The 13,106-nt window shown below is 42.5% G+C and overlaps 1 protein-coding gene across 3 annotated transcripts; it reads right to left on the bottom strand.

The window, feature by feature from the left end:
* Window positions 1-45: 45 nt before the first annotated feature.
* On the bottom strand, window positions 46-10,282 carry ezh2 (enhancer of zeste 2 polycomb repressive complex 2 subunit). 3 transcript variants are annotated; one of them, XM_024374549.2, is made up of 20 exons: window positions 9,885-10,282; window positions 6,875-6,998; window positions 6,674-6,802; window positions 6,389-6,508; window positions 5,737-5,857; window positions 5,432-5,617; window positions 5,105-5,210; window positions 4,389-4,558; window positions 4,181-4,278; window positions 3,864-4,101; window positions 3,619-3,785; window positions 3,399-3,493; window positions 3,234-3,274; window positions 2,962-3,087; window positions 2,692-2,870; window positions 2,513-2,608; window positions 2,340-2,421; window positions 2,169-2,249; window positions 1,851-1,935; window positions 46-1,677 (listed from the first exon to the last, which is right to left on the bottom strand). In XM_024374549.2, exons 2-20 carry the CDS (start codon window positions 6,989-6,991, stop codon window positions 1,617-1,619), a joined length of 2,298 nt encoding a protein of 765 aa, XP_024230317.1. In that variant the 5' UTR covers window positions 6,992-6,998; window positions 9,885-10,282; the 3' UTR covers window positions 46-1,616. The 3 variants fall into 3 exon arrangements, with proteins under 3 accessions (XP_024230317.1, XP_024230318.1, XP_024230319.1); XM_024374550.2 differs by having other exon boundaries at window positions 4,395-4,558; window positions 9,885-10,281; XM_024374551.2 differs by lacking the exons at window positions 6,389-6,508; window positions 6,674-6,802; window positions 6,875-6,998; window positions 9,885-10,282 and adding an exon at window positions 6,063-6,157.
* Between the last annotated feature and the right edge of the window lie 2,824 nt (window positions 10,283-13,106).

The following is a 13,106-nucleotide window of genomic DNA, read 5'->3' as shown; positions in this document are numbered from 1 at the left end:
ATAAGGTTTTGGTTGTCAGTGGTTCAAAAAAAACAATTGGACACCTTCATTTTCTCATTTTATTCTGGATCACTTTGAACAATACTCCCTGTAAAGACAGTAAAAATCAGCACCTTGGAAATCAGACAGTAGTGGTCCCGGCTAGACAACTGGAGGAAACGTTACACAACAGTCAATATATAATTTGTATAGAGCATTTTCCCTATTCCTTGACAGAAGCACCACTGTTCTATGTAGTAGGCCTATATTTCTATGAACATTCTGTAATGTCCAATCCCACTGGATGCCAGCTGGCTCTACAACTCAGGAAGTATACATCCTAAACAGATGGGTGAGATACTTGTCCTCGAGCTGCTGTATCTGCTGGTTTTCCAGTCAGACAGATTTAGATCTGGTGTAAGCTGGGACATTGAATCAATGGATCTCCCAAGAACCAGAGTCCCCCACCCCTGTACTAACATGAGCAACAAACTACTTAAATGAGATCGGCTCCTGACTTCCATCTAAACACAACCGTCAGTCATCTAGATCTGTCTGTAGGTCTTTACAGAGCCCTCTCAGTTGCTGGTAAAAGATGACAAAGTTACAGTTGTAAAAACAGGAGATAAATCGGAGCAGTTCGTCCCACTGCAGGTGAAGACATGAACATTACTTAACATTATTCAAGGCTGGTTGTATTGGTTCAAGTCTGCAGTATTCACAAGCACCAGGCATCACTAGATTATAGTAGCAGTGAGGTCTTCCCGGGACTACAAACATGGAAGCTTTCATCATCATGCATTAACCAGATTGAGGATACATCTTTATCAATAAATCAACACTTAAGGGCTCTAATCAAGTGACTATTCAGTGTTCTAACGACGAGATTCAAGGCACAGCAGAAGTGGATACCTGGGGGCATTTACAAAACATCACACCGTCTTAGTTAGCACCATCTAGAATAGAGATTGTATCAAAGCATGCCTCAGGTGGTCAATGGTCATCAAATGTTCAAAACTTGAAAAAATGAAAGACAGAATATAATTTTAGGAATAAACCAGAAGTCAGAGAAAAAAACAAAACAGGTAGTGCTGCTGGTCAACATGCATCGTACACTGTCACCTCAGATATCAGGCTAGTCTCAAAACAATGTTCGGGCGTTCAAGAATGGGTCTGTGGGGTCTGAGACTAAGGGGTTTGGACACTGGCTAGGGGAGGGGGAAAAGTCAGTCACAGATGTTTTTAACCTGCAATTAGTCTAGCTGGTGGTCAGGGGCTAAGTAAAATGTTCAACAACCACTTGTTATGGTTGAGTCAATGTGTCCATGGATTTGGATCAAGTATAAAAAGCGTAACAGAGCTAAAGAGATCCCCGCAGTGGATTTATTAAGACCTGTTTATGTGTTAGTTAGCTGTAAATGGAGGAAAGACCGTTCTAGTGACCATAGCAACGAGTCCTACATAACTCAGAACAGGAAGATTTGTTGGTAGAAAAACTATTCAAAGTGGGGAAAAAAAAGGTCTAAACTTCCCAAAATTCTTGAAGCACCCCAGGATTCCGACAATGAGTCGTTTGTGTTTCCTGAAGAGAAGAGCGTGCGTGCGTAAGGCCTTTGATCTAGAGGTAGAAGAGGGGATCATGGCATCTCTGATTCCCGCTCGATGCCGACGTACTTCAGAGCATCTGCTTGACTGTACCTGAGAGATAAGACAAGTTAGCTAGACATCAAATCAACCACAAAGTGTGAGTATGCATACGTATAAGTGTGTCAATGAGACCAAACAAGGAGCAAGTTTTAGACACCCTCCTCACGGGGTATTCAGATTGAAATGGCTGCAGACAGGCTGGTTAGTAACCCGTATATACTGACCGGTAGTCAAAGAAGAGCTCTTCTCCAGTCTGGATAGTTCTCTTAGCAAAGATCCCTATCCTGTGGTCCCCATTCACCATCATCACTGCAGAGATAGGAGACTGTTAGCACAACACAGAGGTCTTATCAGTGAAACTCTACATCAGTAACGTCTGTTGGTCCCATCTGCCGGTGTATTAGGTTATACACAACTGGCTGGATCAGCTGACATACTATACATCTGGTGGTTTAAACAGTACCATAGCACACCTAGTCTGATCCTCTCTGGAAGCAGTCACCCAAAATCAACTAATGAAAGGGATTATGGCATTGTCTGACCTTTTGCATAGCAGTTGGGGTGGACGGAATGGTTGGCGAAACGAATCTTGTTTCCTTTCCTAGTAGCATCCACTACAAAATCTGGGGTGGAGAGAGAAAGAATTAGCTTTCCCTCCCACTTAGCTTATCAAAAACAGTATTTCAATACTTTTGTATGCGTGTGTGTGTTACCGTTGTTGAGGTTGAAGAGGAAGCTACACATGTATTTGTCGTAGACCTTCCCCCTGCGATCCGCCTCATCTTGGGAGATTATCTACAAGGAGGGGAGAGAAAAACACAACACAATCATTTCCACAGGCTTGTACATTACACACAAGTCAAACACAACCATCACCAAGCCTCACCTCCCCACAGTACTCAGAGATGAACTCATTCTTCTGAACGGGCTCTTTGATGAAGATGCCCCAGCCTGCTACGTCAGACGGAGCTAGGAGCAGGTGCTGAGAGGGGGGGGGAAATCACAAGAGTGAGCTACTGATATCAAGTGTGTGTGTGTGTGTGTGTGTGTGTGTGTGTGTGTTACCTTCTTGGCTCCCCTCTGTATGGAGCAGTTTTTACAGGAGACGTTCTTACTGTCCCAGTGTTCAGCGGCTCCGCAGGTCAGACACAGGTCAGGGTCACACTCTCTGACCGCCAGGTAACATGGACACTGTTTAGTGTTACACTGGGCCTTACACCTGCAGCCTGGGAAACGGTTCTGACCTACCCACACACAGAGAGAGACGATTCGAGAGTGTGGACTGGTTTGCACTGTAATTATGGATCAAAATAAAGTATTAAAACATTTCCTCACACTCTGAGCTGCACTGGCAGAACTTCTCACAGAAGTTCTGAGCAGTAACACAGGGACAGGAGGAGTCACAGGGCTGGCGGGGGTGGTCACATGGCTGGTAGTTATACACGTGGTTGGACGAACCATCTACAGGGGGAGGGGTCAAGCACAGGTCAGCGCTGTCACACAAAGATAAAAACTGATAAATGAATCACAATGATCAAAAAAACACAATCACATTCTAAGATTGAGTGAAGCTGTAATGTCAGGAGAGTTCTAGAGACAATCGTCACCTTTCTTCAGTTGGATCTTCCTGCAGTGAGTGGCCCACAACCTAAAAAAGGAGATCGTGAGTAGTCTTTTCCGTGGAAGTTGACAACCAGAGCTTCTGACTATGTCCTGCAGTCAGCCCATTACTGCACCCTGAAGTAGTCTGTCCATATTTGGGCATGGCGTACCTGTGTTTCCTCTTCTTCTTGCGAGGGGGCGTGTCTTCGTCCTCGGCCGGAGCGCGAGCGATGATACTAGACTCCTTCACTCTGAACTCATATACCTAGAGACACACCCATTACCAGACAATATACAAAAATGTCTTTCCATAAAACCTGCCAAGTAAAGAGGAAGTCATGGGAGAGAAAGCCAGAGAAATGCATAGGTGCTGTGGTGATAAAAACACACCTGTCTGCAGGTCTTGGTTCCTATGAGCCGTGCTATAGCGCAGTAGTTGTCGTAGTAGGTTCCGATGAGAACCCTAAAGAGTGAAGCCTCGGCTCCGCTCCAATCAACAACCTGAGGGTCACACGTCAGCTTCAACTTCACTGGAGTCTGGCACCGTGAGTTACCCTCTGGATTACATAAAAGGCAATGGTTAGTGTGTGCATAGGACTGGGTATGGTGTTTGGCTGGCGCACGTGTGTATGTACCTGAACTGCTGGTGGTCTCGTCCTTCTTGTCATCATCATCATCATCGTCATCATCGTCATTATCGTCGTCTTTCCCCTCCCGCTCGCTGTCCGTGTCTTTGGTGTCGGTGGAGACTGTTGGTGTACTTGGCCGGCTGTTGCCGATGGGTCGTCCCCGGCGACGGCTCACTGGGCGTTTGGAAGGGGTCTTGGACCTCTCGGTTGCCATGCCGTCAGGATACTCCCTCACCAATCCATCCTAGACAACCACCACAGAACAACAGTCAGAACTGAAGGTGTATGAGTGTGTGTCTGAGTGTGTGTCTGAGTGTACTTGCCTGCACCAGGTACATGTAGCACTCGTCACCACAGGGTTTACTGTCCACCAGATTCTCCATGTTCTTACGCTTATAGGTGTTAGGAGTCGCATGGAAGGCTGGAGAGAGAGATACAAAGATGAGAGAGATGAGGGGTCATAGTGAAGTCAGAGTGTTGGTGCAGAACAGTCCAAATGTGGTGAGAGTGTGTGTGTGTCTGTGTCCGTACACTCACGGTGCAGGAAGCAGTCGTATTTGAAGCAGCGTCGGCAGAAGAGTGTGTGGAAGGAGTGTAGACTCTGTTCCCTCTGAACGGAGCGAGCGTTGGGACCGTCCATGTTAGGAGTACACTCTGGAGGCAACGCACCAGGCAACTGGGGCTCTGTCAGCTCCTTGTACCTGATCTCACACACACACACACAATTAGATCTGAGGCAGGACAGGAATATGTTCTACTGACACACACGGGCTGATACAATAATCGTATTATCGTGTAACCAACCATTATGGACAATAACTGAGCTAAACGAATGATCGTCATAATTTTCATAGATTCATTTTAGTAATGGGGGTATTCAACTATATTTTCAAGTAGATATAGTTTACCCAAATAGCTGTTTTTTTTTTTTTTTTTTTTTTACATCAAGAGGGTAAAGTTGGTAATGGTTTTACAACCAGAACGGCACAGTTGAGAGAAGGTTCATTTCCAAAAGCTCCAAACATTAGTTTGAGAGACAGGGTGCCATCAAAGTTGTGTTGTATTCATTAGGTATGACAAACCTCATTTGCAAATATGCATTATGCACAGTACAAGCTCAGAAATAAAAATCACAATCATTACAATAACCGTGTCCATTTGCATGACAATTAATTGTTACTCCAAACTCCATCATCACTGCTCTAACACACATACACTTTATATGAAACACACAGAGGGGTAGTTACTTTTCTCGAAGTTCCTCTGTTGAGCCCTTATCAGGGAACATTGAGGAGATGGCTTCAAAGATCTTATCAGACGGAAACTTCTTAGAGCTGTCACTGCTGCCTTGGCCTGCAAGCAGAGGACAAAGGGGTTACACACACAATTTCTACCAACAGTCACTGCGTCAGCCCACACAGGAGAGCGTAAGGAGAGATAGAAATCTGAAAGGACAAGGACCTAGGGAAGGGAACTCGGGGAGAGATCTGTGAGATAAAGGTTTAAGGGAATGGTTTTGGGATAGGGCCCATATCTATTCTCGGTTGGATGATAGCAGTGGCCGTCTGTCTTACTGTCAGTGTTGATCAGGGGTTCCTTTCGGGGGTCCTCGGCCAGGTGGTCCTTCGCCTCACAGAGCTCCATCTTCTCAAGCTTAAACTCCTGCTCTTCTTCATCATCATCCTCATCATCGTTGTCACTGTACTGGGTCAGGGCACCCACCAGCTCCACAAAGATCTCATCGTTGATGAAGCCGCACTCTGGAAACACAGACAGTCATTTAACAAGAACACACACACACAACACATCCAAAAACACAAGACTTGATAATATCAAATATTTGTGTGTGCGCAAGCGTGCACGCACGTGCATGTCTTACCCCTGTCTCCGTGAACTTTGCCATCATAGTTCTTGATGAGTTCTTCTATGAAGGTTCCGTCTTGGTCCAGAATCTCGTCTCCCATGTAAGGGATGTTGTGGAGAACCGTTTCGTCTTCTACCTACAAGGCAGACCAGGTGTGTCAGGACAACTCCATTATAGTCTGTGACGTCACTATCATCAAGTCGGTACTAGACTACGGCATCAGGTTGGATAACTGTGGTTCTAGTGCACGTGTCAGAACAAGCTTAGTATTGCGTGTTTACCATGAAGTTCTGCAGTAGCAGTGTGTTTACCATGAAGTTCTGCAGTAGCAGTGTGTTTACCATGAAGTTCTGCTGTAGCAGTGTGTTTACCATGAAGTTCTGCTGTAGCAGTGTGTTTACCATGAAGTTCTGCTGTAGCAGTGTGTTTACCATGAAGTTCTGCTGTGCATTTAGAAGTTCTGCAGTAGCAGTGTGTTTACCATGAAGTTCTGCAGTAGCAGTGTGTTTACCATGAAGTTCTGCTGTAGCAGTGTGTTTACCATGAAGTTCTGCTGTAGCAGTGTGTTTACCATGAAGTTCTGCTGTAGCAGTGTGTTTACCATGAAGTTCTGCTGTAGCAGTGTGTTTACCATGAAGTTCTGCTGTGGAAGTGTGTGCGTGTTTACCATGAAGTTCTGCTGTAGCGGGGACCAGGAGTACATGACAGGGACAGAGGCTACAGCGTTGAGCGTCTTCAGAGGTATCACCTGTTTGGAGAACTCAGAGAAACCACTGTCCACTGTGCACTGTAGGAGACAAGACCACACACACACACACACTAGAGGACTCAGACAAGCCTCCACTGGAAAGTGAAGTGTAAAAAGTCCTAAATGGTGAAAAACAGTAAACTGGTAAGGTAGATTTTCAATATCTCTGGAAAGGTGTGTGTTGTTTGTGAAACATGCACTGACCTCTCTGGTCCCTCGTAAGGAGCTAACCGATGTCATGATGTGAACGGGCTGGATCCTTCTGGTCTTCCACTCAGCGTTCAGGATGTCTGTCCGCTCCAGGATCCTCTGACGGTTAGAGTTAAACATACTCTGGGGGGAGAGACACTGTCAGAAACCTGTGTGTGTGTGATATATCTATAATGTTTGTTTGTGTATATGTACCTTGACCTCATCAGCCCGTCTGAAACGTTTGAGTTGGCGTAGCCTCATGTACTCAGACTTCACCCTTCTCCTCCAACACACTGGTCCCTTCTCAGACCGCTTCCCTGTCAGCACCATGGTCAACCTGGAACACACACACACACACACACACACACACACAGCTTTAGAACCAGCACAGTACAAGAGTAAAGGCAAAGAGCTATGGTTCTGGACTAACGTCTAAGAGTTGACATGAAAACACACAACTGAGCTTTGGACCCCATAGCTGGTCATGGAACATGTTGATAAGGGTGCATGCACAGTCTCTTCAGTCAACGGCTGTTTCAGTTTCAATTCCCACCTCTACTCCCTTTCTACAGCGGCACTGAGACAGTCATGCAAGGCCAGTTCATAGTCATGCAAATAAGGGGAAACACCCCCAAACTAATTTCTGGTTGCATGTTTCAAATTCATTGTCCATTTACTTGGGGTAAAACATAAATCACAAATCAGTCTTTGCTGGCTTCCAGTACACATGCTCAGTCCCAACTAAACACAGTATTGAAGCCTCCATAATAACATCCGCGTCTCTCTGCTCGATAAGGCCTGGAGAAACGAATGCTGGAGAGGGCCCTAGATCGAAGTCATTGGCAACAGAAATCAAATTAGAGTTGTGTGTCTGCTACGTGACTGCTGTCTAGAATAGGATGAACTTTAATGTCCCCAAGGGGAAATTGTCTTACCAACAGAGTAGTGCTGTATACAAAATAGACACTGTACATTACACACTCAGGTTTTTTTCTGCATAGTGTTTTTTCTAGCCTCCTATGTCCAATTTTTTTTGTGTAAAATTAAAATGACTAAAACCAGATATAATCGCAATTGTAAAAGAGAACTTGTTCTCAACTTGCCTACCTGGTTAAATAAAGGTTAAATTAAAAAAATAAAAACGTAAAAAATAAAGTACGTAGAAAAGATAATGGACCTATATATTTTTTACAAGATAATCTTTGAGAATGAACTATCACCAAAATAAACACTAGTCAGTCAAATTCCCCAAATGATGCATTCAGAAGTATTTTTGTCATGGCATGGGGCACCCATTGATTTGTTATGTTTGAGTCACTCAGATAGCAGAAGCCATGGTGAAATGTGTAGAATTTAAGGAAATCAACTTTGAAATGGCAACATGTTATCTCAGCCCCATGGCACGAAATTAGCTTTAAAACGGCACCTTTTTCCTCTGAGCAAAATGTGTAGAATTGCAGGACATGAGCTTAAAAACAGCTACATTTTGTCACTGTGGCCAACAGGAGGGCCTCTAACATTTTAAGTCAGTGACTGCACCATTGGCCAAGCCCATGGTCCCACCCCCACCACCATTTTCACCCAGAAAAACCCGGCAGACTAAACATAATAAATACATTGCATTGTCTGTGATTGGTCAAAACAACTTACTGATCACATACTGCTAGAAAGAACACTGCCTATAGCTCTGACTAGAGGAACTAGAATGTATCCCTTTCTTAATCTGCACTGATATTGTGCATCTGTCCTGCCTGGGTGGGTCTAACCCAATGGATCCCCTACCTTAAGGAAATACAGTATCCTATGCTGCCATGAAAATTTGTTATCACACCAGTCACCACACTGGATGCTCATGTTTAAGGGCTTTGCCAAGCATAGAGGAAAGGAGTAAGGCTTACTGTAGAATTACACATTACTGAAAACTATTTGTCAAATGTTTGTGTTCAACAGTTCAATACAAACATGTTCATATGTTAGATTGAAGGGCTCAATACTCAAAGATGGAGGGGACAATTAGCAGTATTATAATTAAAAGGTAATAGAGAACAATAGTAAATGCGTCTCTTTTTGTAGGCACTAACTCCTCCATGGTTCGTTGAACAAAGTCTTTCAGGTATTTTTTTTAAACGAGGTTTTTGGATAAACGCCCAAAATAAGGCCTGTGTCTGTGGTAAACACAGGTTAGGAGATCTTATACGTTTTGTTCTATGAGACAATCTTTATCAGCTAACATCACTTTGGGATTTTTGAAGCATTTGTAATACTTTAAAAAATATATATAACGCAAATAAAGACTTTATAAAGGTAATGTTAACTGATTGATATTACCATTATAGAACTAAACGTATAAGATCTCATAAGCCTGTGTTAATGTCAGACCTTATTATCGGCGTTTATTCAAAAACCCTATTCCTTCCTCATAGAAATGTCTAAACGAACCAGAGGTAAATCATTTCCGGTTTTTAGGACTACAAGCTGGCGAGTTCTATTCTGTACTAGCCTAGTGCCATATTACTGGTATGTAGTGGCAAGTGGCTGAATAGCGCCCCGATTGGAAATATGAAGAACAACAAGTACATCAGAGTCGGGGAGGCTTTCACTTCGCTCTCAACTGCCTCGAGTGACACACATTGGAGCCTAATTCTGTCATTGTCATTGCTGTCATGTCAAATGTGACTAATATTTTTATAGAATTGTAGCGAACACTAGCTAGCGGTTCTCGAGGTAGCTAACATCTGAATTGGGAAATGTGCATGATACTAGCTAAATGTCCATTTCAAACCATCCTGACAAATAAATCGATTTAGCTAGCTAGCTAACTAATGTTAAAAGGATTAATGACACCGCTACACAGTTCAATAAAGTTCAATGTTGGGAGTAAACGTGTAAACCTGGTACGATTTGAAGTGAAGAAAGGAAAACCCTTCCGCGCCTCCACCGCAGACAAACACTCCAGTTAATTTGCAAAGTGAAGTAACGTTACACAACTGTCATCTTGCCACATTCATTGGCTGGCTAACTTATTGGCATAATTTACAAAGATAACTTCCAGATCAAACAAGTGAATAAATGTATCAATTCTAACATTAACCTTCCATACCTGGCTAGCCGGTTAGCTAGCAAGCTAACTAGCGACATAGATAGCTAGCTAACGTTACATATCTGGCTATTATTTGTTTTTTCAGAGGAAAGAAGAATTGTATATTTTGACAGCATTTCCTACCTGCAGAGGGGGGTCAGTCCTCATTCAATGAAGTGACTCGGGATCTATCCGATACGCACCAAGCGAGAATCTTTCGTTGATCGGGATTGGATTACTAACGTTACTATGTTTTGTTGGCTAGCTCGTTAGCACCGAGAGAAAGGGGGAGTCGATTCACCTCGCGCGTCCTCTAGCTAGCGAACACCGGCTTGCTACGCTTCTTTCTGGTATGTACTTCCCAATGGAAATAACACGGATAGTTTGATGCGGAATTAACGTCTTGTAAAATATTATGTTTTACTGAACAGTTTCTCAATTTCTATATTTCCGCCTCAGCAACTATTCAAACGTCTCTCTCCGTCTCTTTCACTCACATTCGCCGCCCACTCCGGCCACTGCAGCTTCAACGAGCGCCAAACATACGGGCCAATCACCGCCGCCGATATTCAAGATTCTCACTACGGTGCATTGCGATGGGTCGGATTGTATCAGGGAGCTGGCCAATGATAGGCCGCGCTACAACGGGGCCCCGGAATGGGGGACATGTGGAGAAGTTTCCTTTGTTCTCTTGGTTATCAACGATACAAATGCCTAGCAAAGATGTAGATGCGAAGTGTTTACTCTTACCTGGTGCCACATGTATGTGCAACTATTTACAATTACGACTCCTCATCATGGTAATATCATATTTAATAATCCATGAGAAAATGTGTAATGTACAATTTCAGTAGATATGAGTAAATATTGGTAGCAAAACCGTTTAGTACAAAGCAATGTACTAAACGGCGGATGTGTTTTATATTGTAGAAAACAGTGTATAACGTAAATATCTGCTTTATTTTTATTCTGGTCATGGCATGTAACCTTGTTATGGTCGGGTATAGCCTCAACAGTCTAAAGTCGCTTTCTGTCATCACATTTTCTCTATGCACTGACAGCAAAGAGCTAGGGAGGATTATTGCTTACTCATTGCGTTAGCTTCCCTCTCCTCCTTCTCAAAACTCATTGAAGGAGAAGTGGCTCTCATCTAATAGATTTTGGGAAGGAGAGAGGACGCGAGGAGTAAGCAATTATTCTCCCTAGCTCTTTCCTGAGTATTCAATTGACATCTTACCCATGACAGTAAAAACTAATTCTTGTTCATCCTCTTGTACATACTTTACAGCTAGGCTGAGTTTACTGACTTGTAATCATGTATGGAGGTCGACAAGGAGAGGGAGCCACTTTAGATTATTGAGAAGGAGCCCTCCTCTCCGCTAGGGTTATCCAGTTTACTAAGTCCCGCCCTTCTCATACGCTCATTGGTAGATGGCCCGGGATACGAATCGGCCTCGTTCAGAACAGTTCCGTTTGCTCATACAGTAACAGCAAAGATTTTTATAACGAAACCAAGATTGACAAAAACCCGTCGTTTCAAATGGGAACGAATGAGTCAGAACTAGCAAGGAGGTGGGCAGAGCCAAGCACGAGTTAGCGAGATCCTATTGGCTCATATTTCCGTTAGGGAACGCCTAGTTTGAAGTGCGCGTGTCCATTTTATAAAAATGTATTTAACCTGTATTTAACTGTGAAGTGCGTGTGTGCATGAACTAAATTCGCATTTGCACTCCTAAACAATGCACTTTTTAAAAAAAATTAGCAAAATGTAAAGTCTACCAAATTTTGTCCACTGTTCATAGCATATTTTAGTTTTGGGAACAGAACTGTATTGAGATCAATTGTTTCATCGATTAGAAAATAAGCAGAAAATTGGCCAAAATCCATCTCACTGCATCTTCTCCCACTGCCGGCCATGTAACGTACTTAAGTAAAAAAATAAAATAAAAAGTTTAATGTACCACTTAAGTCGTTTTTTGGGGTGTCTGTACTTTACTATTTATATTTTTCTCTGCTTTTACTTCACTACATTCCTAAAGAAAAGGATGGACTTTTTACTCCATACATTTTCCCTGACATCCAAAAGTACTAGTTACAATTTGAAAGCTTAGCAGTGCAGGAAAAATATCAAATTCACACACTTATCAAGATACTCACTAAACATGAATGCTTCCTTTGTAAATTATGTCTGAATGTTGGAGTTGCCACTAGCTGTCAAAAAAAGTTATAAAAAAGGAAATTGTGCCATCTGGTTTGCTAAATATAAGGACTTTGATGTATAGCATTTACTTTGTACTTTTACTCAAGTATGACAATTGAGTACTTTTTCCACAACTGTACTTAAGTACATTTAAAATCTTATACTTTTAGACTTTTACTCAAGTAGTATTTTACTGGGTTACTCATTTTATATTAAGGTATCTTTACTTTTACTCAAGTATGACACCACTTCCCACTGCCTGACACTTGGCTTTGGAAACGCCAAGCGGATGCTTCACATTTATACATCCAGTAAAATATTTTCAATGAACAGAAATATCTGTCTCATTGTTCTATCTGTGGTAGTATTGTCTACAGTATGCACAGAATATTCAATATTTTCATTTTACAAACCACATCTCATGTATTCTATAGGCCTCAAATTCAACTCTGAACCTCAAAGCCAGTTCCACTGCTTTTTTTCAGTGTTCCCCTCAAGGTTATTATAGTAAACTAGAACAGAAACTAAAACTAATGATGAATGATTAGCATGAGGTTGTAAGTAACATGAACATTTTCCAGAACATGGACATATCTGATATTGGCAGAAAGCTTAAATTCTTGTTAATCTAACTGCACTGTCCAATTAAAAGTAGCTATTACAGTAAAGTAGCTATTGTTTGAGGAGTATGCACAGTTTTGAACTTAAAGTTTTTAATAAACAAATTAGGCACATTTGGGCAGTCTTGATACAAAAAATGTAACAGAAATGGCTTGGATCAGTCTAAAACGTTGTGCATACACTGATGCCATCTAGTGGCCAAAATCTAAATTGCACCTGGGTTGGAATAATACATTATGGCCTTTCTTTGTATTATCTTTTACCAGATCGAATGTGTTATATTTTCCTACATTCTTTTCACATTTTCACAAGTGTTTCCTTTCAAATGGTATCAAGAATATGCATATCCTTGCTTCAGGGCCTGAGCTACAGGCAGTTAGATTTGGGCACATCACTATAGGCGAATATTGAAAAAAGGGTCCGATCCTTTAGAGTTTTTTTAAGATAGACTTTATAATTGAAAGGTAGACTCAGCTAGATGATGTTGCCACAAGCAGCACCCAGATACTGGGAGCGTTTGAGTAGTAAGGCAAAAGCAACCGACT

This window comes from Oncorhynchus tshawytscha, linkage group LG16 (genome assembly GCF_018296145.1).
Source record: "Oncorhynchus tshawytscha isolate Ot180627B linkage group LG16, Otsh_v2.0, whole genome shotgun sequence".
NCBI classification, from domain to species: domain Eukaryota; kingdom Metazoa; phylum Chordata; class Actinopteri; order Salmoniformes; family Salmonidae; genus Oncorhynchus; species Oncorhynchus tshawytscha.
Note: the sequence above shows the minus strand (reverse complement) of the source record. Positions and strands in the feature narration are given on the sequence as shown.

Excerpts from the sequence above, each read along its gene's own strand:
- ezh2 (XM_024374549.2), bottom strand. The coding sequence starts at position 6,991 with ATGGTGCTGACAGGGAAGCGGTCTGAGAAGGGACCAGTGTGTTGGAGG. Across the intron at positions 6,803-6,874 it reads GACGGGCTGATGAGGTCAAG|AGTATGTTTAACTCTAACCG; the intron begins GTACATATACAC and ends CTCTCCCCCCAG. Across the intron at positions 2,422-2,512 it reads TCTCTGAGTACTGTGGGGAG|ATAATCTCCCAAGATGAGGC; the intron begins GTGAGGCTTGGT and ends CCCTCCTTGTAG.